At 38.6% G+C, this 26,344-nt stretch overlaps 1 protein-coding gene across 3 annotated transcripts in view; it reads left to right on the top strand.

Moving 5' to 3' along the window:
* LOC307179631 (CUB and sushi domain-containing protein 1-like) overlaps nt 1-26,344 on the top strand; it is a 958,766-nt gene that overhangs the window by 900,734 nt on the left and 31,688 nt on the right. For 2 of the 3 annotated variants that reach the window (XM_079909052.1, XM_079909048.1), the window contains exon 6: nt 22,307-23,366. The exons of the other annotated variant lie outside the window; for it this stretch is intronic. In XM_079909052.1, coding sequence (XP_079765178.1) covers nt 22,307-22,583 — 277 coding nt within the window. In that variant the 3' untranslated portion in view covers nt 22,584-23,366. Of the gene's footprint in view, nt 1-22,306; nt 23,367-26,344 lie in introns of those variants that run through there. 3 annotated transcript variants of the gene reach the window in all.

Here is a 26,344-nt window from a genome sequence, read left to right as displayed (position 1 = left end):
CCTCTTGCAGTGTTGGTGGGAATGTAAATTGATACAGCCACTGTGGAGAACAGTATGGAGATTCCTTAAAAAGCCAAAAATAGAACTACCATATGACCCAGAAATCCCACTCCTAGGCATATACCCAGAGAAAACCATAATTCAAAAGGACACATGCACCCCAATGTTCATTGCAGCACTATTTACAATAGTCAGGTCATGGAAGCAATCTAAATGTCCATCAGCAGAGGAATGGATAAAGAAGATGTGGCACATATATACAATGGAATATTTCTCAGCCATAAAAAAGATCAAAGTTGGGTCATTTGTAGAGGCGTGGATGGACCTAGAGACTGTCATACAGAGTGAAGTATGTCAGAAAGAGAAAAACAAATATTGTATATTAACACATATATGTGGAATCTAGAAAAATGGTATGGATTATCTTATCTGCAAAGCCCTATTGTTTCTTGATAAAATGTTTATTGTATTCCTAATATCTGCTAATATAAGAAAAACACTGCTTCAGGAAAATAAAGGTGATTTTGATGTATTAGATTGGGAAAAGAAGAAATGAGAGATATTAAACAATTACAAATTTCTGTGAGCAGGACACATAGAATTTATAAGACTGTATGATCACAGGGGTAGAAAGAGAAAGGAAAATAATGGAGCTATTGAAAGCTAGAAAAGTCTGGCAGTGGACTTTGCAAATGGCAATGCAGAGATATTCCAACTTTCCACTTAAGCTTGAAACTTATTAAAAAGTCTACAAATCACAGATGCTGGAGAGGGTGTGGAAAAAAGGGAACCCTCCTACACTGTTCAGTGGGAATGTAAATTGGTGCAGCCACTATGGAAAACAGTATGGACGTTCCTTAAAACACTAAAAATAGAGCTAACATATGATCCTGCAATCCCACCCCTGGGCATACATCTGGAGAAAACTCTAATTCAAAAAGACACATGAACCCCAATATTCATAGCAGCACTATTTATAGTAGCCAGACATGGAAACAACCTAAATGGCCGTCAACAGATGAATGGATAAAGAAGATATGGTCCATGTTTATACACAATGGAATACTACTCAGCCATAAAAAAGAATGAAATAATGCCACCTGCAGCAACATGGATGGACCTAGAGATTATCATACTAAGTGAAGTAAGTCAGAGAAAGACAAATACCGTATGGTATCACTTATATGTGGAAGCTAAAATATGATACAAATGAACTTATTTACAAAACAGAAACAGACTCACAGACATAGAAAACAAACTTATGATTGCCAGAGGGAAAAGGGGGTGGGAAGGGATAAATTGGGAGTTTGCGATGAGAAGATACAAACTACCATATATAAAATAGATAAGCAACAAAATCCTGCTGTATAGCACAGGGAACTATAGTCAGTATCCTATAATAAAGCATAATGGACAAGATATAGAAAGAATGTCTATATGTATATATACATTCTTTTTTATATTTTATATATGTGTACATCTCTGAATCACGTTGCTGTACACCAGAAACTAACGCAACATTGTAAATCAACTATACATACTTCAGTTCAAAAATTCAAATGTCAAGGACTCATGGCTGGGAAGTTTGGGGGTGTCGGGCTGTGTTCAGGGGTCTCCATTTTAATCAGTGCTCTAGAAGAGTTTCAAGGAACTCAACTTTTAGAAACGTGGGGATGACTTACGAAGAAACCCTGACGCTCTCAGCTAGAACAAGGGAAGTTTCAGGGGCCTTTCCAACTCGCCTCTTCCTCTTGCTGTTGCAGAGTACCAGGATGGTTCAAAATGGAAATGCTTTTTGAAGATCTTCTAAGGCAGCTGGTCCAGAATGAGCTGAGGGATCCAGCTCATTTCAGCTTGTAGCTCCTAGCTGTGTGATCCTGAATTTTAGAGGGGGCTCTTGGTAGAGGGAAATAGGAAAGGAATCAGAAGTTCAAGAGACAGCGAAGAGCCCCGGAGGAGCATCTGACTTAAATATAAGCAGGGAAACTTTTAGGCTAGAGTGAGTAAAGAAGAAAAATCTTGTAGCTTATGCAAAATGGTTTGAGATGTTCCAATGGGGAAAGCATGACGAATTGGAAAAGAAAAAGGATCTGGGGGCCAGACAGATGCAGGGAAAGATCTCAGCATTGAGGAAGTAATTCTCAGAGGCTGAGGTGAGATTTCTGCTGTCTCCCTTGCAGAGCTTTTGTGTGTCTACAGATTAGTGTTGTGAAGAGGTTCAAGTACTAGGAGGCCACCACTCCATCCAGGGAAACTGTTGGTATTCAGAGGGAGAGCAAGCAAGTAAATGATGTGCACATTTTCTTTAGCTGTTAAACCATCTGCAGTGGGTAGTTTTTAAGCAGCAGTGCCGTTCAAAAATGTGTGTGTGTGAGTGTGTGTGTGTGTGTGTGTGTGTGTGTGTATACATGTGTGTTAGACCAGGCAAGAAGGTATGCACATATTTACTTTCTATTAAAAAACAAAAGAAAAAACAGTGTAACATGTAACCCTAATGAATGGAAACAGATATGCCTGCAGGAAAAAATCACTTATTCTCAGCAAATGTGCCCTGTACGCGCTGGGGGGATATCCTAAAGCATAAAACAGGAATTTCATGTATAACCCATTGGTGCTTCTTTGGTACTTTCTAATTTACCACCAGCTGTGGGAAGGGACAGGGAGGTTCCTTTGACATCCATCCCTCCAGACCGTGAAATCTGGAGGCGTCCAGGATCTATGGTGTGATTTTTCATGACAAGTCACACCTGAGTAACATAAAAGCGATGCTGTTTTGAGAGCTAAGAACGTGAACACAGTAAGAAAAATGCGGTCAGAGCAACCACGCGAGGTCAGTTATTATTTCTAAATCTGGATAATCCACCTCTTGCCCATCATCACCAGATTCTAATTTGTGTTATTTTTGCAGAGTTACCATGAATTAAACTAAAACCCGAAACCAAGTACTGATTTTCTAAACATTGATTCAAGTTTTCTCTTTCCCTCTTGCTTTCTCTTTTGTGTGCGCCGTCTAACACACAGGGACGAGCATTTGTATATGTGGGGGCACGTGCTATAAATGCTGAGCCCAGAACCAAGAAGATACATGGGTTTTTTGGGAAAGAAAATAGGCAGTCTGTTCAAATCAAGCTCTAGTTATATTTTTCTTCTCTTTAACTAAAAAAAAAAAAAAAAAAACCAAAGTATTCTACTTGGCTATAGCAATTTTTTTTTTCTTAATGTACCTACTTGAAAAATCATAATATTGTATTTAAGGGTGCTAGGATTCAAAACACTATAGTCATTATTTAATGCCATATTCCATTATAGGAACATATATTAATGTGTCTCTGTCTAGCTTTATCATCTTATAACCAAAGGTACTAACCGATTGAAATTAGATATTCCAAATTGGAAAACAACTACTCAGTCAGCAGGCCTGGAATCCCAGCCCCACCATTTATCAAGCTTTGTCTTCCTGGGCTGATCGCTCCCCTCTCTAAGGCCCTTTTCTTTACCTGCGAAGTGGAATCTCCCAGGTGGTTGTGGGGATAGAGGACGGAGGATGCTCAAGGCTCGGCTCAGCCCTTGGCCCTGGGAGTGCTGTGGTCATGATGGTCACTGTCACTGTTGCTATCAGAGCATCTTCCCGCTGCTCCTTCCTCTTTCCTTCTTTCTCCATTTTCCTACCATCGGCTTCTCCCAGATGGGAGGCGGAACATCTTCCTCCAGGTGTGCATGATTACCTCTGCTCTCCATCCTCTGAGGCATCGCAGTATGGTGCACTGGCATCTGGCCTCTCTGACAGCACCTTGCCCCGCAGACTTTAATAGGATCTTTTTAAAAAGTAGTGCTTCGGACTTCCCTGGTGGCGCAGTGGTTGAGAGTCCGCCTGCCGATGCAGGGGACGCGGGTTTGTGCCCCGGTCCGGGAGGATCCTACATGCCGCGTAGCGGCTGGGCCCGTGAGCCGTGGCCGCTGAGCCTGCGCGTCCGGAGCCTGTGCTCCGCAGCGGGAGAGGCCACAACAGTGAGAGGCCTGCGTACTGCAAAAAATTTAAAAAAATAAAGCAAATTTAACAGCCATGTCTCCTGCTCTCTCTCTCCCTTTAGCCTTCGTAGCCATCCTCAACTTTTCATCAATATTTCTCCCGCACCTTGTAGTAGCAATCAAAATCAAATAATACTTGCCTGGCACCCCTGACACAATATTCAGAACACGTTAGAAGATATTGCAGTCTGCTCCAAGAGAAGATGTCCTACGTTTCCTGACCTAAAGCACAATATCAGTTACTGAGATTTTGCGGTACCTGTGTCTGTGTGTGCTTCACCCCGACCGGAGTTATAAAGTCTGATGAGGGACAAGGGTACCACATTTAAATGGGTAAAGTACAGCCGTGTGATGTTGCTCTGTGTTGCCCACGTACTGCTGTGTACATCTGGAAAGACATCACGTGGCCCAGGTGTTACACAATATTATTTTTCTTCTTCTCATCTTCTAATTGCTGTAAAGCCCACGCTTCTAGGAGACAGTTTAAAAGCAGTGGAACCTGTGGTTTGCAATCAAATGCATATTATGACGCTAATTCCCCATCCACTCACCGTTCCCTTGTTGTGTTCCTTTCATTACAGCTGATGGGAGCACTGGGAAGGTGATCTAGACCTCAGTAAATAAAGGATGTCCCCAAAAAGGGAAGCTGCTTTCCCTTAAAAGCATCAGTACCGTAACACACTCGTGTTATATACTGGGGATACATCTTTTATACCAATATCAGAGCGTTCAGTTAGTGGTAATTAGAGCCCAGCTGGGCAAGAGCCATTTTGATACCACTGCGAAGAGGGTGAGCAAGGAGACAATACTTTTCATTCAAATAATTACTTTCCCACAAATATGCCTAATTCTATTCATTAGCCCCTAGGAGGATCTATGTTTTTCAAACCCTTTACCAAATTGCGTTGCTGCATTGCTGAGCGTATTGAAATATTTACAAATATGGACACATTCTTGACTTTCTTGCCATAATGTCTTTATTGGTAGGTGGATTCCAAGAGTACAAATAGAATATGCGTTGAATAAATCTATGAATTATAAACATTTTATAAATGAGAGGTAAAAAAGACTGAAGTAAAGAAAGAAGTGTGCAAATAGTTGGTGTTTTGGGGCATGTGAGGTTATGGGGCGGCTGAAGTTTTCCATGTTCAGTGATTACCAACTTACCCCAGCCCCCGGGGGTCCCAGGGTACAGGATTTGTCCCACTGATAATCACAGTTTTGCTGGAGATGAACTGTTTCTTCACTAGAGAGGAGGCTTTTCTTGAGGGCAGATCTTGCCGTTCCTTTTGTTATTCCCGTAGGGGGTTCTCAGTACACAGTGGTTTGATGACAGATTTGGCTGATATAAAAATTCAAATTTACAGCCACCTCATTCAGCACTTGTTCAAGTACTATGTGTTTTCTGGGGAAGCTACTGTATAAGGTGAACATAAGAGGCAGACGTCCGCGCAAGCTTTGGGTGCCATTATGTGGGTGAAATGGATCCAGAGATCCGTTACCATTCTTTTGTTTATTGAATTTATCCATAACCCGTGTTTACAAATTACTTCCATTGCCTTGTTTGAGCAAAACACAGAATAATATAATGAAATAGAAAAGGAAAGCCAGGAGGAGTGAATTAATTAACTATAAATGGAGATGAATAGAATGGTAGAGACCAAAATTAATATTTAATTTTTAATTTCCAGGCATCTGTGGCAAAAAGAGGAAGTTGGTAATTTACCATACTCTCATTAGCAGCAAAGGGAAGTTTCCAAATTTCTCTCAATTTCTTAGCATGAAATTTGAAAATAAAATTTAACCTGGGACTTTATGCGTGGGTCCCAGAAGAATAAAAATATTTGATGTTCTGAACAGGAGAATGTGAAATTCAATAGCAGATTACCTGTGAGTGTCCATCAAAGTAATTTTTTTAAGTCAAGTGCGTGATACCCAAAACAATTCAGAGAAGAAGAAACACATACACACACACACACACACACGCACCCCTTTATACATTTCTTGCTTCAGCAAGATTTATTTTCATTTTCTGTTTTAGGTTGCTGTGCTGGGTACATATGGCAGGCAGGCTGTCCAGAAAGGAATGAGACATAATTTATCTTCAGGGAACCCATGATCTAGTTGGATCATCTTGTAGGAATTACTTACTATAATAGGTAGAATGTGATAAGTAATCATAAGAAATGTAATGAATATTAACTGTAATCTCAGAGGAATTAATAGATCGTTTCAGTTTGAGAGCTCAGAATAAGTTTACTTGTGGAAGTTTCATCTTAGGATTTTGTAACATAGAAAATAGGGTGAAAACAACAAAACAAGTGGGAAAAAAAGCAGACACAAAGATGACTGCAATCCCCTATAAGCCCCTCCCAGTAGACCTAGGAACACACACACCCTCACACCCTCAATTACATATTTCCTGATTCATTCATTGACCTTTAGTCTGGGTGATATGTAAAATACTGGCCAACTAATATAATTACCTTGCTATTAACTAAAATAGCAAGAAATGTGAAATTTTCATTTTGATATTGCAGAACAGAATCTGTATTTAAGAGCTCTGTTTAAACCCGAGAGTGGCAGGAAGTGCCCATATAGATCATGAGGAACTGTTCACAGTAGATACAATGGTTTCTATCAACTGCTCTCCTCCTCTTTGAGAAATAAATCTCTTGACTAAGACGATCATATATTTAAACTCTTTGGAAACTAAACGTGCTTTTATGTGTCACTTTCCTTGGAGGAGATGCATTTAATTATTTGCCCTGATCTCTTATGGGACACATTCCGTTTTTCAGTAAGCTTTATCTTTTGGTGTAAAATCAATAGAGAGTCTATAAAGTGGGTAATGAAGCCCCATCAATTAATAAAACTTTCATATTTATTGTGTAAGTATGACTGGGAACAAAACCCATGTACTTGCCAGTTGTTCTTTCCTAAAATATTATTTGTTTGTTTATTTTTAATTGAAGTACAGTTGATTTACAATGTTGCATTAGTTTCAGGTGTACAGCAAAGTGATTCAGTTATACATACACATATATATTTTTTCAGATTCTTTTCCCTTAAAGGCTGTTACAAAATATTGAGTATAGTTCCCTGTGCTATAGAGTAAGTCCTCAGTGGTTATATATTTTATATATGGCAGTGTGTATATGTTAATCCCAAATTCCTAATTTATTCTTCCCCACTTACCCTTTGGTAACCACAAGTTTGTTTTCTATGTCTGTGAGTCTATTTATGTTTTGGAAATAAGTTCATTTGAACCTTTTTTTTTCAGATTCCACATATAAGCAATATCATATGATATTTGTCTTTCTCTGTCTGGCTTATTTCCCTTAGTATGATAATCTCTAGGTCCATCCATATTGCTGCAAATTGCATTATTTCATTCTTTTTTATGGGTGAGTAATATTCCATTGTATAAATATACCACATCTTCTTTATCCATTCATCTGTTGATGGACATTTAGGTTGCTTCCATGTCTTGGCTACTGTAAATAGTGCTGCTATGAACATAGGGTTGCATGTATCCTTTCAAATTATGGTTTGATGATCCTGCAGTCCCACTCCTGGGCATGTATCTGGAGAAATCCTAGTAATATTTGGCTTTGACATAAATCTAGACTCTAAAAGTAAAAGTATTTTTAAACGATAGTATAAAAAGAAAGTTTTCTTAACATAGTGAAACAAGTAAGGACTTTGAGGTCAAACAAATCCCTGTTCAACCATTTAGGTAAGTGGTTAATGTAACTCAAATTAATTCTGTTTTCTTCTCTATCTGGAGAGACCATCTACCTAGACGAAGATCGTTGATTAATTCATTCCATTTGAGTTTTTACATACCTTTTCTAGGCTGTGAGCAATGCCCTTGCCTTCATAGAGTCTGTAATCTACAAACATATGAAAAAGCAAATACCTAGAAATTATGAGAAAAGCCACGAATGAAGTGAAGTGAAAAGGATAGTAGTAAAGACAATAGTCTGGTAAGACAGTGTTCCAAGTAGCAGGGAAAGCGTGAGATTTGGGGAGACACAAATGAAACAGGAAAGAATTAAAAGGAGATCCATTCAGGTGAGTTGCACCAGTGCTTGGAAGCAATTAGTCCAAATTTTCCAGACAAACAAAAGCTGAAGGAGTTCATCAAACTAGACTGGCCCTACCAGAAATGTTATAGGAGGTCTTCAAGAAGAAACAAAAGGATGCTGTGAGTAAGAGGAAAACACGCGAAAGTATAAAACTCACTGTGAAAGTCAATTATACCTCAGTGAAGCTGAGAAAAAGAAAGGAAGGCAATTGAAGTAAAAATCCTGCCTGTATACCCCCCTCTAATCTGGAGAAAGAAGATAAGCTGTTACATTTTAAGATCAGAAATAAATGTTTCACTTGTTGAATAGTTTAGAATATCGGTTCTGGGTGGTGAACATATCAGATGCAGGTCCCGGTGTTAACTCTGCTAATTGTTAGTTTTGTAACCAGGGTCGATGGACCGAACATCTCCCACTCACACAAGTACTCACCTGCACTGGACACTTATTGCCATAGAAGCCCAGCCTCCACTCTTTTTTGGGCTCCGAATTCTCCCTACATATGAGGGTTTGCAGTGACTGGCCTCCAACACTAAATATGCAGTCTGACCATATTGAATGGTCCAAGGGTTTGCACATGACCCCGAAAAAAAATTCACAAGGGTACAGTTAAGTGATCCAAGAATTGAAATAAACAAACCACACAAAATAGAGTGTAAATACATCTTTCTCTCCTTCTCTCTCTCTCTCCATATTGTATATCTATATATTAATATATAAACTTGTTATAAATAAACTTATATAAACCTAAGTTTATATGTGATCATTTTATTTCATAGTATGTAATATATAATGACTTCCCTAATTAACCACATATTTCAATGAAAACAAAAGTAAAGGTAAAATATTTGCCCAATTAGCTTTTCTTAATAATTTATTACACATTTTGGAATATTTACTATGGTAAATTATTTATTTGTTTATTTTTGGCTGTGTTGGGTCTTCGTTGCTGCACACGGGCTTTCTCTAGTTGCGGCGAACGGGGGCTACTCTTCGTTGCGGTGCGTGGGCTTCTCCTTGCGGTGGCTTCTCTTGCTGCGGAGCACAGGCACTAGGCGCGCGCGCTTCAGTAGTGTGGCTCATGGGCTCTAGAGCGCAGGCTCAGTAGTTGTGGCGCATGGACTTAGTTGCTCTGCGGCATGTGGGATCTTCCCGGACCAGGGCTCAAACCCGTGTCCCCTGCATTGGCCGGTGGATTCTTAACCACTGCACCACCAGGGAAGTCCCTTAATTAGATTTTTATAAGACTATTAAAGGCTCAAAAATATGATGACATAAACAATCCCCTATTCTAGGAGTTAATTTTTTCTATTTAGAGAGGAGTTTGGCAAGAACGTGAAATATGTGTATACCATTTTATGCTAAATAGTAGTCCTAGAAATTATCCAAAGAAATTAATCCAAAACACTGACAAACAATTTATGGGCAAAAATATTCATTGTTATCTTACAATGACAAAAAGTATGCAGTGTGAATATGTAGGGTATAGAAAATCTATTTGTATAGAGATTAGAGATTTGGATGTCTTAGGAAGAGCTTCAATGGCATGAAAGCAGATATAATGCGTCAAACCCTTCTGCCAGAGAAGGTGTTTCCTGAGACATTTTCATCATCTTTAAGACAACACTAAGAGTAGGGACTCATCAGGTTCTTGTGGAGAGTAAAGGAGTTGATAGAAGATCTTGCAGCAGTAGACTTTCAAGGACGTGTTGACCACAGTTGGTGAAGGCGGTCACGGTGGTAGTAAAAGTACATTGTAGTGATGTCATTATTGCTTATGCAAATCCTGTCTTGTTTTACTTGCCTTTAATGGATAATATTGATAAGATCAGTAGGAGCTTTTAGTAGTATAATTTGACTTTATTCAACAAATATGTATTAACTTTTCATGTGTTAGTCGCTTTTCTAGACCTTAGAAACAGATGCATTAATAAATAAAAGGGTAGAAAACCTTGCCCTGATGTGTTTCATGCTAATAAATAATATACAACTTGAAAGTAACTTAAGCATCTTTACCAGCCTGGTAATATTTACTTTTCTGGTTTAGTAATTAAAGAAGCATTGACCATATGAGAAAAATTCATGAATTTACTCTGACAGGTAAGAGTAACCTAAAAAGATAAATTTTTAATAACAAAAAATCATGTTTAAAGTATTCATGAAACTGGCACATAAGTGACTGAAAATAAGCACGAGTCATTTCTTATTTAATATGGTGGGTTGGCATCTTTGCTATAGAATTTCTACCCTATAGTTAATGTTTTCTCTATTAGGTTCTTACTAGTTTCAGGCAAAAATGTCTAGCACGTGAAGTGTAGATTTCTATCAGTACATATTCAATAATTCTCCCACTTTCCTTCTCATTATTTTTCATGTTAATGATTGGTAAAACACGCTGCAACTATCTGTGAAGCTGGTTCATTTCCATTAATATTGCAGCTAAGGAAAACACAGTATTGTTTTATTATTTAAATAACAAGGGGCTTCAATAACTAGAACTTATATATGAACAATATGGCTTTAGGTAAAAATAAAAATAGACAGCAGTTTTCGGAAGTACGTTATCAGGGAATACTTCTGACTGTGTGGCCACGATTTTCCCTCTTTTTTTAGTTTGCATATTATGAAGTGGGTGCCAACCATGGCCTTTAAATCAGTCATCTCCTGGACATTTCCTGAATCAGTACTATTAAGCACTACTGTGAAGCCACAGGAGTTTTATTCCCGGGAACCCTTTTTCCTAAGTTACATGAGGTGTGCAGCCTCTTTCAGGTAAAGGATGGGCCACCCTCCTGACATGGGAGAAGACATCACAGCGGCAGCCTGTGGCTGAAGAGCCTCCCTCCTCCCTCCTGCCCTGACAGTCATTCCCCTGTGATTTAGTAAGTGTTTTTAACTGAATTTTTATAGGGGGAGTGAATGGGTTCCATCTAATGGTTAGAAAAGGAAATGTCCGATTTAGCTCATGTCACTAAAAGGCACAGAGCATCATTGATGTCTACAAACATTTTCCAGTTGAAGTTCCAAAATCATACTGTAAAACAAAGGGGAAAAACAAAACAAATTTGCAACAATCCTTTCTCTCACATAGTTGTTTCTATCTAATAACATTAATAAATAGCAAAGGAATGGATGGCTTAGACGAAGTATTTAGTCATATGTAAACAAAACCGCTACTAGAAGCTGAGTGTTTAGCAGACACGTAGGAGTTCGGCAGAGTGATTTTGCTGGATGCAGGGGCTAGTTTTGGGGCATCGCTGCGTGGCCACAACCAGAAAGACATCTGGGTAATGTTTAGTTTTTGAAGGAAGAAAGGCAAACTGTTGGACAGGATTTGAATGTAGAGACTCTAAGACAGATTTCTCAGAAAAGTTGTTAGTTATCAGCTTCTGGGTTGGTTAATTTCACCTGCCCATCATGACAGAAGCCTCAATATTTAATTATCATAGTCATCTTGTAAAGCACATTCTATGTCTATTATAATAAATATATAAAATATGATATTGAATCTTCATGAAAACTCTGAGACAGTCATTATTCTACAATTAAAAATCTTGGCTAAAGATGTTAAATAAAATGCTAGATTGTCAAGTGTGTAGATCATCCCCCTTCTTCGAGACCAAGATTCTTGCCACTGTGCCATAATACTATCGTGAGCAAATTTGAAGTATGCATGCCCCTCGTTAGAATTTGAAAATACCCTTTGGGAGGAAGAAGTCTTTATTTAATTAATTATTTATGGGCTTTTTGTTATTCTGATTTTGGTTATCTCCTGTTAATCAAACTCATTTATATTCATCAATAAGTTACTCCCAGCAATTATGTAAACTACTTTATAAGTTTACATATTTAATCATGACACAATTTGGCAGTAAGCCAATCACATAATGTTGCATATAAATATGTATCATAATTTTCAAATCATTAAAAGTAGTTTTTTTAAGGTTATGAAATAAACTTCAATGGGAAGCTATGTATTTGCTAAATAAGATTTAAAATAGTTTAAAATACATATCTCATTTTAAACACTACAGATTAGTCCAGCATCAACATTTTAGGTAAAGAAAATTCTGGGTTCTTAACAGATGTTGGTTGAGATTTGTTCCATCTAATCAAGATAATTTTATTATAATAGCTGATCAATCTGATATATTATTTTAAAGAATTTAAACTAACAGGGTATCAGGCTGATTTTACTTTAAATCTGGCAATATATGTTAATTATCTTATTATATATTTTATACCTAGTTGTTCAAGAATGACTGAATTGCCAACACATTTAAAGACACACCCTGTTTTATAAGCAGTTTAAACTGCTTTTTCACCCGTTACTGAAAGTTTATCATGAGCAAGGGTTATTATTATTATGAAAAGAAATAGGATTGTCAAGAGTTATGAAAGTAAATATTTAAATATTTTGAGAGGACTAAATCTATAAATACTGTAAAACATTTTCTTTTTTATTGCCCAAACTTAAAAAAAAAATTACCACATTTTAATAGGTGGTTACATGCTGTTATTTGCAATACTCTTTTGACTCTCTGGCCCAAATAAAAATAAAATACGTATTTAATTCCCCCACTTAAGAAATCTGTATATTTGATTCAGTGTCTTTCAACTCATCAGAGAATGCTTGAAGGGGAAGAGAAATGAAACACCTAAAGCATGATTGGCTCCTAAATTAAAACTCAGGGAAAATAATTGTCTAAGGCATTTATAATTTTTTTTTTAAAAAAGAGTTATTAATGGAAGATTTTCTGACTTTGGAGTTTCAGCTAATAAATGTATGTATTCATGCTTGTGCATACACAGACACACATACAAAAAGTTGTGTGTGTGTCTGTACAAAACCATTGCTGATTTCTGGGAACTAGCTACTAAATCTCAAATTATGGCAAATTCATTGATTTATATGAGTTTATCAATAGAATAGTCACTATCCCTGGAAAATGATAGAACACTTCCTATCACATTTTTATTTCCAAGAAATCAAAGAATAAAAAAAATCAAGAAATACTGTAGTGATACAATGTTCTCCTTTTCAGTTTTACTTTTTTTCCTTCTAAATTATAGAAAGACGAGAGAGTTTTGTAGTTTTCAGTAGTGTATTTCTACTTACACAAGAATGATTTGGGATGCATACGATTTTTGAAAAATAAACAACTTCAGGAATATTGTCACATATTTTCAGATAATCTTAATATTATGCATATGCTTCACTAGTAGAGTAGGACAGGTCACAAAAATAGGTAAATATGTAAAAGTTAAGTATTCTTTTGAAAACAGTCTCTCTAGCACCAAGCAGAGTGTGGCCTTTGGAAGGACATGCAAATCCGGGTGCAGGAGAGAAATTTCTAAGCAAGTTCAGGACACAGGCTGGGCCCTCACTCCACGCTCCACGAACAGCTCTGCATAAGCCACGGTTGGATGCAGAAACCTTCATTAAAAGTAATAATTTGCATATTTTCAGGCAAAATACAGGGATTGATTAGAATTTTATTTCCATATGTTTCACCTGCCAATACAGTATGCTTGCAAGAAAGAATTAACTGCTGTAAAGCAAACAGAAGATTTGTCATCAAATAACTCTTATCTGTGATCTCATGAGAATATGCTGTTAGAAGAGAAAAATAAACAGTTAATCATATGGTCAATAACATTGTTAACCAGCTTTTTCCACTTAATCATTGGGAATAGTTTTATTTTTTATCTGTTTTTTTTCCACTAGTTCTTTAGTTTGGTCATTTAGCTGGTTTTCCTACTTCATATTTTGGCAGGATTTTTTTTTCCTTTGCTGTATCACGTAACAATGAAATAAATGTCAACATGTATGTGTGAATAGCCAGTTTTTTCCATGAGATAGATTCTGAAAACTTGCCAAGACATTTAATATATATATGTGTCTTGATTTTAACTGACACTGTGTTTATTCCCACAAGAAGTGTTTAAAAGAACCTGCTGGAAAAATCCCTGCTAACCTTGGTTATAATCAATTGCTATTTTTATAATCAAATGTGAACTGCCTTAAATACATGGCTTATTAATACATTAAAAATAAATGTCTGATCAATAAGAGTAATGCAAGAGAGCCCTGTGGCAACGTGTGATCACACTTCCTTTCGGAACCGTATTCCTTCCTAAGGAATGGCAGAGGCAAAAACCCATTCCGGGGAGGAAAGACGGAAGGATCCAGGCGAACTGGTTACAAAGATCTGAGATTGCACTGAGTCACTTAATCACACAACTGACTTTACTTTTTACTTCAGCAAATAGTAAGTGAAATTTTAGAAAGAAGTGACAGTATTAAAAAATTGGAATTCTGAAGTTGGGTTGTGCTGGAAGCTTATGTAACCAGTACTGTAAACAAACAAACAACAAACAAACAAGAAAAACAGGTCAATATGATTTAATTGATTATTTTTTCTTCAAGGAAATGTTTAAAAAAAATCACATCTACGGGAATTTAGGCAGTGAATACACAAGAGAGCTGGAAGTTCAAATAATTCCTGCTCCAGTCGGAGAAATAATTCCATGTTGAATTCTACTCTCTACTTTGATGATTTCCCTTATTGAATATAAGAAAATGTCTTTATTTTGCTAGCATGTTGAAAATACAATAATTTAGTCACGAGAATTGACCTCCAAAGTGAGAGCATGGCATTAATCCCTTTCACTTCTCTCGGCCTCTCTTTTCTTATTTTTAAAATAAAACAAGATTATCTAGAGGTTTACACGAAGAAACAGAAGTAAACTTACCCTAAAAGTCAAAAATACCCCACAAAATGGTGGTATTATTTCTTTAAAAATACTTCATTGCATTTGATTGCCTCGTATTTAAAATCCAGTCCTAAGCTTGGGAGTTCTGGTTTACTAAATAGGTTATCTAAAGTTCTAAACGTGTAATTTGAAGCGTCAAATCCCAAAGCATATAAAGAGAGCAAAAAAAAAAAAAAAAATTCCTGAGAAAGATCTTATGCAGAATCAATGGGCACAGTCATCATTTGTATTTTCAGAATGTTACTAGAAACAGAACACATCTGAACTGGCAGCTGCAGCCTGTGGAAACTAGGAGAGCCTGGTGGAGCTGAGGCGAATATAAATCACAACTTGAAGAGAGAAAAAAAGCACAAGCAGAGTCCTGAACACTGAAGGCTCGGCAGCTCGCTGAACGTGGACAGGAAATCCAGTGGGACTGAAAGCAGCATAAACAGAGTATTTACCATTTTGTGATTTCAGAGGTACTTTGATGACACAGTTCACTGCCACCGAAAGCCAGCTCCCACAACTGGGCCCAGACCACAGCGACATACAAATACCTGTTTTATTGGACGTTCCCAAAGCTAACTGAGAAGCTGAAGCCTGTAGAGGGTCCACTTGATGCTAACGGACCAGCATTTCCTTGACAATTTCCCTGGAAGTTTTCCTTCCTCCCTTTTTTTTGCTTAGAGTTGGGTTGGGTCCACAGCAGCATTTCAATTGCGAAACATGAAAATCTGGTCTCAGGGTCCTTGATTGTATTTCTGGAGTCCATAGTGTCAACGATGGTGAATTTTCTTGCGGCTGCTTCTTCAATAAGCACAGACCTGAGGATTCTCATGGCCACATCCTTGTGGCAGGCAGACCCGGAAGTGCTTCATCACCCAGGACTCCAGTCTCCTGCTTAGTCACAGATGAGCTACTAGCGACATCTTCTCCTGGGCTGGGCTGCTGTCTTCGCTGCAGTGCATCTGTGCTTACAAAGCAGATTTCAGGGTTCAGGACCCACTTCACTCTGCTGGGCTTCCTACTTGATTAAGTTAGCAGGTGCTCTGGGCAAGCAGTGATTCTGTAAGAGAAAACCCACACAACCTGACAACTTCCTATTTGACCACTGCCTGTCACAAAGAAAGTCATTATTTTCGAACATGTGTGAAAATTTCAAGACCTCCCGTGTAAACACGTCTTTAATTTCAGAGCTGCGTCTAACACAGGCTACTTACTGGTTGAGTAACTCGATATGAATAATACAGTAAATGGGAAATGGCATTTTTGTCAAATAACTCAATCCCATGTTGACTAACACCTTTTCCCGAGTGACAAAATGCCAGGTGAGGTTGTTTGAATAAAAGGAGCTGCTTTTTAAAAATTACCTCACGCTCTGCATTCTAGTCTGACAGCTTTCCAGAAGTTCTCTCATTGATGAACATTTCATTCAAACATCCCCCTTTCTCATCTTCCATGAATTAAAATGACAGTACGTATGATTCTTTCATACCAAGTTCAGATGGTTATTTTATTGTCAAAATCATTTGATATATCAGTAATACCCATTCATGTCGTCATACCAAAAACACTCAGACTTTTAAAATGTAGCCGTCACTTAAATCGTGATTTAATTTTAGACCAAGTTAGGTTGGAACAAAGCTTCAGTCCTTCCACCCCCTGTGTTCCGACGTGGCTACGAGGCTGACGTGTTCTCATGCTCTTCAAGCATCCGGTTACCTGTGGATCCGCTGTGGGTGCTGAGCTACAGCCCCGTCCCTCCAGCTCTGGCAGCACTGGGAGGATGAGGGTCCTGCCCTGTGGACCTGGTCCTGACACGCATCCTGAGGATACAAGAGGGAAAGACGTCTGACATGTGACTTTGTACTGGAGGCAGAGGCAAGCAGTTGTCACCCCCCTTATCTGAGTTTTCAAAGAAAATATATTCTGAGGTTAGGAATGCTTAAGGATGCACAGCCACAAGCAACATCAAGGAGTAGAGATGGCTGTACTTCTAGAAACGTGAAGTTCACCTGCATCAGATTCTAGATTCCTATTCTGGAGTGAAAACCCTGGACACTAAGCATGTGTTATTTGCAGTGGATGTTACTTGCAGGCAAAGCAAATGAAATGTGAGGCTGACTCCTGGCCTTTGAGAAACTTCAAGGAGATTTAAGATGAGAAAACATCATCACACATCCCATTTTAAAATTAGCAGAGACTTAATTAAAGGACATTATTGAAAGTATTTAAGTCATTCTTTAAGGGATACAGTGAATGAATTAGCGGGAGGGTTAGGAGTTGCTTCTGCCCGGGGTGAGAGTGCAAAGCTGTGTTTGTGGCTGCCCGTCATCTTCCTGTCCTGGAGACCCAGGATGGGCCGTGTCAGCCCTCTGTGCGCTTGGTTGGGGTGGGTGGTGACATCTACCCCAGCGTCTGAGACAGATGTTAGGACACCCTTAGACTAGCTCAGGGCTGCAAAACCACTGCATGTGCAGACAGAGTACGTCGGTGTTGTTCAAGCTAAGAAAGGGCTGCAGTTGTGTTCACTCACTACCATCTGCTTAAGGTCAAGGTCTGGTTGGCCCTGCTTTGGCCGCCAGCTGGTCTCTACCTGTGTCCTCATCTCAGAGCTTCTCCCTGTACTCCTTCCACCTGCGGAAGAATCACAGGCTTCCCAGGGATGCTCATTCTAGCACGGAGAGAGCTTCTGAGAAATTCTTTCCCTGGGGGCGTTCACTCCTTTCATGGTGGCATTTCTGTTTTAAAATAGGACCTGAGGGCTTCCCTGGTGGCGCAGTGGTTGAGAGTTCGCCTGCCGATGCAGGGGACAGGGGTTCGTGCCCCGGTCCGGGAAGATCCCACATGCCGCGGAGCGGCTGTGCCCGTGAGCCATGGCCGCTGAGCCTGCGCGTCCGGAGCCTGTGCTCCGCAATGGGAGAGGCCACAGCAGTGAGAGGCCCACGTACTGCAAAAATAAATATATAAAATAAAATAAAATAGGACCTGACTAGGGGAAAAGCACTTCGCTGAAAAAAATGATCTCTGGAATAGGAGCTCTATAGCTTTAAAGGAAAATGTTTGGGAAACAAATTTTCAGGGACAGAGTTTCTTGGTATCCCCCCAGCTCCTCATTTCAGATGTGGTTTCTTCCTAGAGCTCACCCAATCCAGCAATCTGGAATTAACTTGGAATTAAAGAGTTTTGCTACATTCCTCAGGAGCAGGGCTTTCCTTAGTCTCCGTTGACCTTGCACACAGAGTTTTGTTAGGATGTTTATTTCCTGACTGCCACAGAGGCAGTGATTGTTGGCACCTCTGCATTATACTGGGAGGGGCTGGGACATGACCAGCAGGACTCACATGCATTTCGCGGGCAGCTGCTGCTCCTCCTGAAGGCTCCCCCGTGCATGCTTCCACTGCCGGAATGCTGGTACCTGCTCTTTTTGAGGTTGCCTTTTTCTTTACTGAAGTTCAGAATTCGTCGTCATAAAAATGCTCTTCTGCCCTCTTTGTCATGGCTCCTGGGCTGTGAAATACGAGATGGCCATGACTGTTTCGAAGCCAGTTTTAACCTTTTTCCCTGTGGATGTCAAAAGGGGACGTTACAGAAACCTAGGATTTAGTTTTCCGTTGCCTAGGCCGTCATCATGCTGACCGTTGTGACTGCTTTGTGCAAATCGAAGTCAGAGAGGTCTCAGCTTGTTTCGCTGATTTGTGTTTCCCAGGCTGCTTCGACCCATGATGAAGTAGGTCATGTGCCACACTCCTTGCTACTCGATCCAGAGCCTAGAAAGGTCCCCCTAGGGGAGGATAGTCAGAACATCGTGGACTGAGGGAGCAGAATGTGTCTGGAAGCAAGAAAGTGATTCTCTTCTTTTACAATCTTCTTCTTCTTTTTTTTTGCAACACAAGTCAATCTTTATTGAAAACTGCAGTATTAATACATAACAATCTTGTTACAATAAACGTGCTTTTAAGAATTTTAAATCTGAGCTCATCTACTCATCAGATAGCATAAAAAATTAAAATATTTCGAATTTACACATAATGGAATTGGCTCAGGATGGGTGTTCCATTCCTTTGTATTGATTGACACCTTAAGTTCAATGCAGAGGTGAGGGGGGCCTTTAACACTGGAAGACAATGCTGACTTAAGTTTTAAAAAAGTACTAAGAGAACGGTCTAAAAAAAAAAAAAAGTATTCCAAAATCGTTTGAAAAAAAACGATTGCTTCTTGTGTTGCTTCTATGTTTGCGAAGTCCTTCCGTAGTATATATGTTCAATATACAATGCATTTATATGCTTTTAGGGAGGAGACAGAGTTTGAAGTTCCCTGAGAATTTTCCTTTGAAGAAATGCTACCATTTTACTCCAAGTAAAAATAGTTTACTGCAAATAAAAATCTGTATATGTGTGTGTGTGTGTGTGTGTGTGTGTATATATATATACAGGTTCTATGTATTTGTAAAAATATATGTGTGTAAAACTACACATATACAGTTATATACACGGATTATATATGTAATTTTGTGTATAGTTAGTATATGTTCCCAATAAGTTATATATAATTATCATTATATCAGTATATGTATATATACACTTATATATATACATATTCATATATATATTTCCAATAAGTTATATAATTATATCATTATATATGTGTATATATATACTTACATATGTAGCTATTTATATATTCCCATTCAGTTATATATATAATTATAATTATATATGTATATATACTTATACATATACATATTCATATATACCCAATGTTATATATATAATTATATCATTATATATATATACTTATATACATATTCAGATATATTCCTATTAAGTTATATATAGTAACTATATTATTATATATGTATATATATACTTACTTACATGTATTCCCGATAAGTAGGAAACTATGTATAATTCTCAGTCACTAAGTACTTCCATGAGCTAGGGAGTAAGTGCCAGTAGTCACCACACGTTGTAAGTGTTCTGTTTTCCCTTTTCTTCCCTTTTCTTTCACTTTGCACTGCGTGCTTTCAGTGTACCATCTTATTTAAGCTCTACAACACTACAGTGAAGTAGGGATGGTTGCCATTCCCCACGTATAGAGATTTCCTCTGATTAACCCCCTTTTACAAGGATTTAAAACTCAAACAAACACGAGCTTACAGACTAGGGTCTTACACACCACTGGTTACCAATACGGCCAGTCGTGTTGTGTGGAAGTGAAGGCGTGAGCTACAGTCTAGGTGAATGGATTTTAAATTCCATGCAATCTGTGCAGCTGCAACGGGAGGCCAGGTGACGGGGCGTGGAGCCAGCTGGGAAGATCCATCCTCATCTCCCCAAGTTCAGCCCGACCTGCTCTGTGTTTACCTTTACTATTATTTTTTTCAGCCTTACAGAGGTATAATTGACAAATAAAATTGTAATATATTTAAAGTGTGCCACTTGACTTTGATATACATCTATGTCATGCCAGGATTCACTATAGTGTTAATTAACACATTCCTCATCTCATGTATTTACAGGGTTTTTGTTGAGAACACTTAATTTCTACTATCCTAGCAAATTTCAATTATATAATACTGTATTACCAACTATAGCCACCATGTTATACATTAGCTCATCATTCCTTATTAATCTTCATCTTGTAGCTGAAACTTTGTCCCCTTTTACCAACTTCTCCCTAGTTCCCCCACCCCTGAAACCCCTGGCAACCACCATTCTGTTCTCTGTTTCTATGAGTTTTGCTTAAGATTTCTTTTTGATTCCACATATAAATGATATCATTCAGTATGCCTTTCTCTGTCTGGCTGTTTCCCTTAGCATAATGTCCTCTAGGTTCATCCATGTTGTCACAAATGGAGAGGGTTTTTTTCTTTATTTATGGCTGAATAGTATTCCTGTGTGTGTGTGTGTGTGTGTGTATCTCACATCTTCTGTATCCGTTCACCATCGATGGACATGTAGGTTGTTGTCTCCATACCTTGCCTATTATGAATAATGCTGCAATGCATATCAGAGTGCATATATTTCTTCAGGGTAATGAGTTTGCTTCCTTTGGAATACATACCCAGAAGTAGAACTGTTGGATCATATGGTAGTTGTAGTTTTAATTTCTTGAGTAAGCTTCATACTGTTTTCCACAGTGGCTGTGCTAGTTTTTATTCCCACCAACAGTGTACAAAGTTTCCCTTTTTTCCACATCTTTGCCAGTATTTATCATCTCCTGTTTTTTTTTTAATAGACATCCTGACAGGTGTAAGATGATATCTCAGTGTCATATTGATTTGCATTTTCCTGATGATTAGTGATGTTGAGCACTTTTTTTTTAACATCTTTATTGGAGTATAATTGCTTTATATTGTGTTAGTTTCTGCTGTATAACAAAGTGAATCAGCTATACGTATACATGTATCCCCATATCCCCTCTCTCTTGCGTCTCCCTCCCACCCTCCCTATCCCACCCCTCTAGGTGGTCACAAAGCACCGAGCTGATCTCCCTGTGCTATGCAGCTGCTTCCCACTAGCTATCTATTTTACATTTGGTAGTGTATATAAGTTCATGCCACTCTCTCACTTCATCCCAGCTTACCCTTCCCACTCCCCATGTCCTCAAGTCCATACCTCTTGGCCGTTTGGATGTCTATTTAGAAAAATGTCTATTCATGACCTTTGCCCATTTTTCGTTGGGTTATTTTTTTTTTTGCTACTAAGTTGTATAAGTTCCTTGTATAATTTGGCTGTTAATCCCTTATTGCATCTGTGGTTTGTAAATATTTTCTCACATTCCACAGGCTGCCTGTTCATTTTGTCGATAGTTCCGTTTGCTGCACAATCTTTTTTTTTTTATTATTGCATTTCTGCATTAGGTTTTGCGTAAAGAAGAGTGGTGGGTTTCAGGCCTTGAAAATTTTGAAATAAAACATTATGGAATATAATATTTTTATAATATAAATTGCTTAACATCTGAATTATATGACTCTTACTTGAAAAGAAAAGACACTGTGTGGTCAAATATAATTAATGGCCAAATATGGACACCCATTGGATCCGTGTTTTTCTATTTCTTAAAATTCCAAATCCTCCCACCCATCTTCACTCTTTTCATCGTTGAAGCTGTATAAATACTATGTATCCATAGATCTTGTGATAAGAGCAAGCACAATGGCCAACACTAACTAAGCATTTATTTCTCTGAGTACGTACACAGAGAAGGTAGCAGTTAGGATAGTAAAACATCATTCTGCGTCCTGTGTAGGGAAAGCCGTCTTCCGTAGCAAATGACCTGTTGTCTCTATAATTGTTAAAACTTTCTTACCATCTGAACAATGGCCTTAGACAGTATGTTGGTTAGCGAAGTATGATTTATATGCAAGATACACTCGACTATAAAGATCCTTATAGAAAAAAATGCATTCTATTGGCTAACAGGTGTGTCCGCCTGCTGACAGAGGAAGGAAGGAGAAGCTCAGCCTCATCTGGTTTCCACAGTGAGCGTCCTCTTCAGAAGCACAGGGCTCATAGCCTTCTGTCCAGCCAATACCTGTACTACCTACAGCTGGGGAACAGAATAAAGTACGAAAGAATGTTCTGGCAAATTCTTAGTCGAGAAAAGGGAATGCTTTCATTATTACGTTCCTTTCCTTCCCTAATACGTCCCTTTCCTTGCCTCGAAAGACATATGCCGAAACAGATTAGACTCACATAAAAAGGTAGCTAACTCACATATAATACTAAATACCATTCTTCCTTCCTGATGTCTGTTGGCTTCACCTTTTGGTCAACTTCTCATGTTCACCTCCCTTTGGAGTTTAACCCTTTGTCTACTGACAAAGCACAGTTGTTGGCTAGAAGCAGAGAGAGGAGTGAAAGGCGAGTGACAACCATAAAAGGCATTCATGTTCCTGTAAACTGTCAGATCCTAAACACAGAGACTGAGCTGGTGACGTTTGCTGAGCTCACATGTGCTTCGTTTGTTTCCTTTTTAATCCTCCATCCAGGTCAGCAGCACATCTATCTTGACAGCTTTCCTTCTGTCCCTTCCTTTGAGCAGACGAGGAGTCGGGATGAGGGACTCAAACCATCAGGCAATGGCAGGTTGAGTAGGAGCCCACCTTGGGGGCTGCGAGGCAGTAACGCCGTATCTCCAAGTTCAGGGGCACAAAGAAGCGCTGTACAGCCATCACCACTCATGTAAGGAGAGGGACAAAGAGAAGAGGAGTGCAGGGGGGGAAAGCAGAAAGCCTGAGGTCAGAAGAGAAAAATATCTGGAGTGGAAAAGCCCAAAGCAATGCAGACACTCAAGCTAGAAGCTGGAAAGGGAAACGTAAAAGTTTTAAAGAATAAGAAGATGGAAATAGACAAAGCTATTTTCTCTTCTTTTATAAGAACTGTAGCCTTTGTTCCTTTGTGTAATGACTTTCTCATGTCTGGCTCTGATACCTGGATTACCCAGTCCCAAACTGCCTTTGAGAATATTTCATCAATTCACCAGGTGACTAGAGTGTGAGACGGATCCTCACCGCTTTAGAATTGGATGGAGAACCTAAATTATCTCTGGATCATTTTCTGTTGTACCGCCGACCTGTTAATTCAGTTCACTGGCATTTAACTCAAATTGAAAACAGATGATACGTCAAATATGTTGCATGTGACATGATACAGCTTAAATTATTATCTGTATAGACTTGATTCAGGTATAAGATAAGTAATATCTTGAGATTCACTGACAGACTTACCAATCCAATTGTGTGTGTGTGTGTGTGTGTGTGTGCGCGCGCGCGCGGGTGAATGTCTGTAGCCTGCCAGACATCACGCAAGCTGAGGTAGTAGATACCAAGGAACACAACACGTGGTCTTTGCCCTCAAGGACCTTGCAGGCTAATTGAAAAAATAATGAATATGAGTCGTACATGCCAAATACTACAAGCCAGTGTTTATAGAAGAGAAACCAGCGATAAAGTAAGCCTAAAAATATCCAAACGCATTATTTATCCCCTAGAGCTAGGTCTTCTATTCCTCCTGGCATACCAGTAGAAGAAATGAAAAAAATCAAAATTGTATAAAAGTTGCAATACCTGGATGTTTATAAATGTGACAGAGGAAGATTTTCTTGCTTTCTCTCTTCTTTACTCATCACTTACGCTTCCCTGTATTTGTTTGTATCTGTACGATACTGATTAACTACGGAAGGGAAATCATTTAGCCAATGGGCGGACAGCCTGGCAGATTTCACACTGCCGTGTCTTAGGCCTTTTCTCCTTCACCATCCTAGTAACTGAGATCATATATGGAAGGTGCGTAAGAGCGTCTTCAAGAAGGGACACGTTTCTAGCCCCTACCCATTACTCACTTAGACCTCCATTGTTTTTATTCTAGAATAATTCTCTAATTAGTATCTCCTGCTTCTGTCTAAAATTGAATTCATCCTTCATGTTAGCATTTTATTCTTCCCTAAATTATGCCTCCTTAAAAGATCTTAAAAGCACTTATTTCTTAGAAAAATGGTAATTAATTGTAAGGCCTGAAATTGAAAGCTTTCTGCTCCATGACCTTCAGGCTCTATGACTCAGCAAAGTGCAATTTTTTTAAAGACAATCTTCTAGAGTGGTTTTAGGCTGGTATCAAAATTGAGAGGAAGATACAGAGATTTCCCCATGTGCCACCTGTCCCTGTACATTCAGCCTCCCCGCTATCAACATCCCTCATCATAGGGGTACATTCGTTATAATCAGTGAACCTCCATTGACACGTCATTGTTACCTAATAGGGGTACACAGTCTACATCAAGGTTCACTCTTGGTGTTGTACCTTTTGTGGGTTTGGACAAATGTATAATGACAGGTATCCACCATTATAGTGTCATACAGAGTAGTTTCACTGCCCGAAAAATCCTCTGTGCTCTGCCCATTCATTCCTACCGCCGACCCCTGGCAACCACTGATCTTTTTACTGCCTCCGTAGTTTTGTCTTTTCCAGAACATTACATAGTTGGAATCATACAGTATGTAAGTAGAAATTAGCATCTCAATTTAATAAATATTAAAAAAAAGAAGGCGTAGATTGTCTGCAGTGACCTCACATGGATACATGTTGAGAACAAACATAGCGAGGAGGACTGTATGTAAGACAGGATTTTACTTCACTGATTCAAGGCATGGATGAGGCATAATCACACTTGTTTTAAAGGTAGACACCCTACTAGTAAAGAACCACATGCGACTCAATTTGTGAGCTTAAGGGATTCTCAACAAAAAAATGTTTGAGTACATTAGTGTTTTGTGAAAGACCCAGGATGTTTTGCAAGTACCTCGAAACGGATTTCTAAAAATGTCTTGTCTTTAATAACTATGGTCAGTTTTAAGATGAACATATAGGGAAATCCTAAACATAATAAACGTAAAGAGTGTTTTTCTTGCAGCTAACTCCAGGGTCACATTTGGGATTTGAATGGATAAGGAAATGAACCCGGAGGACTTCTCCAGTGCATCCATGTCCTGGTGGTGCCCGTTTCTGTCTTTCCCAGCTGGAGCACCACGGGCAAAGCATTTGCTTCCCTTTCCACTGGCTAACGAGGCCTGAGTCAGAACAGGGGACCTGCTCTGGATAATATATCAGAATTAAAGCCAATGCATGTGAATTAGCTTGTGCAAATACTCACATAAGTCCCGGGAAGACCCACTGTATAGTGCCTATGGGATTTCTCCTGAAGTCACCAGTTTGCTTGAAGAATGTTAGTACCTAAGCTCTAAATCTCAAAGGGAATATGAGCAAAAAGTATAATTTAGGAAGTTCCTCTGATTTACACGGTCTTTAAAAAAACAACTTTAATATAAAAACAACTTTAATGTTTATTTGTTAAGATGAAAATGAGCTGTCACCCTCTTCTGTGAGCTTTCAGCACAACTTCTCTTCTGAAAGCAAGTTTTTTACTGTTGACAAAAACATTATTCAAGCAGGCAACCTCATGCAGTGCCATTAATGACAATAATTTATGCAAAGCGTGAAGTGTCTTTGTGTATTCTAGTAATGCTCAAGTCATTCTGTTTGACTAAACACCTTTGAAGTTCAGCAAACATCTTTTAAGAGGGAGAAAATGAAGGCTAGAGTGAGTTAGAAATTCTTCCAGGAATAAATTAACACACAGAACTTCAATTCTTAAACTAAAATTTTAAGATTCTATTTAATTTTGTTTAAAAACAGAAGTTTTATGCAGTATTGACTAGAAAATACTAAGTTTTAGTCTAACTTAGGTTGCTGTATATACAATAAGCTATTGTTACATGCATATCACTTTTGTTTTGGCATCAGAATTATATATAGAAACATATATGTTAAGCTACACACACATATAGCTTTAATTTTTAAGTGAAACCATTCACCATGTTTTATTAAATTTAAACCTCATTTTTTGTTTACTCAGCCTATTTTAATGTGTTTAAATTAAACTATTGTGGATTTTATATGTTG

This window comes from Stenella coeruleoalba, assembly GCF_951394435.1.
Source record: "Stenella coeruleoalba genome assembly, chromosome: 21".
NCBI classification, from domain to species: domain Eukaryota; kingdom Metazoa; phylum Chordata; class Mammalia; order Artiodactyla; family Delphinidae; genus Stenella; species Stenella coeruleoalba.
Note: the sequence above shows the minus strand (reverse complement) of the source record. Positions and strands in the feature narration are given on the sequence as shown.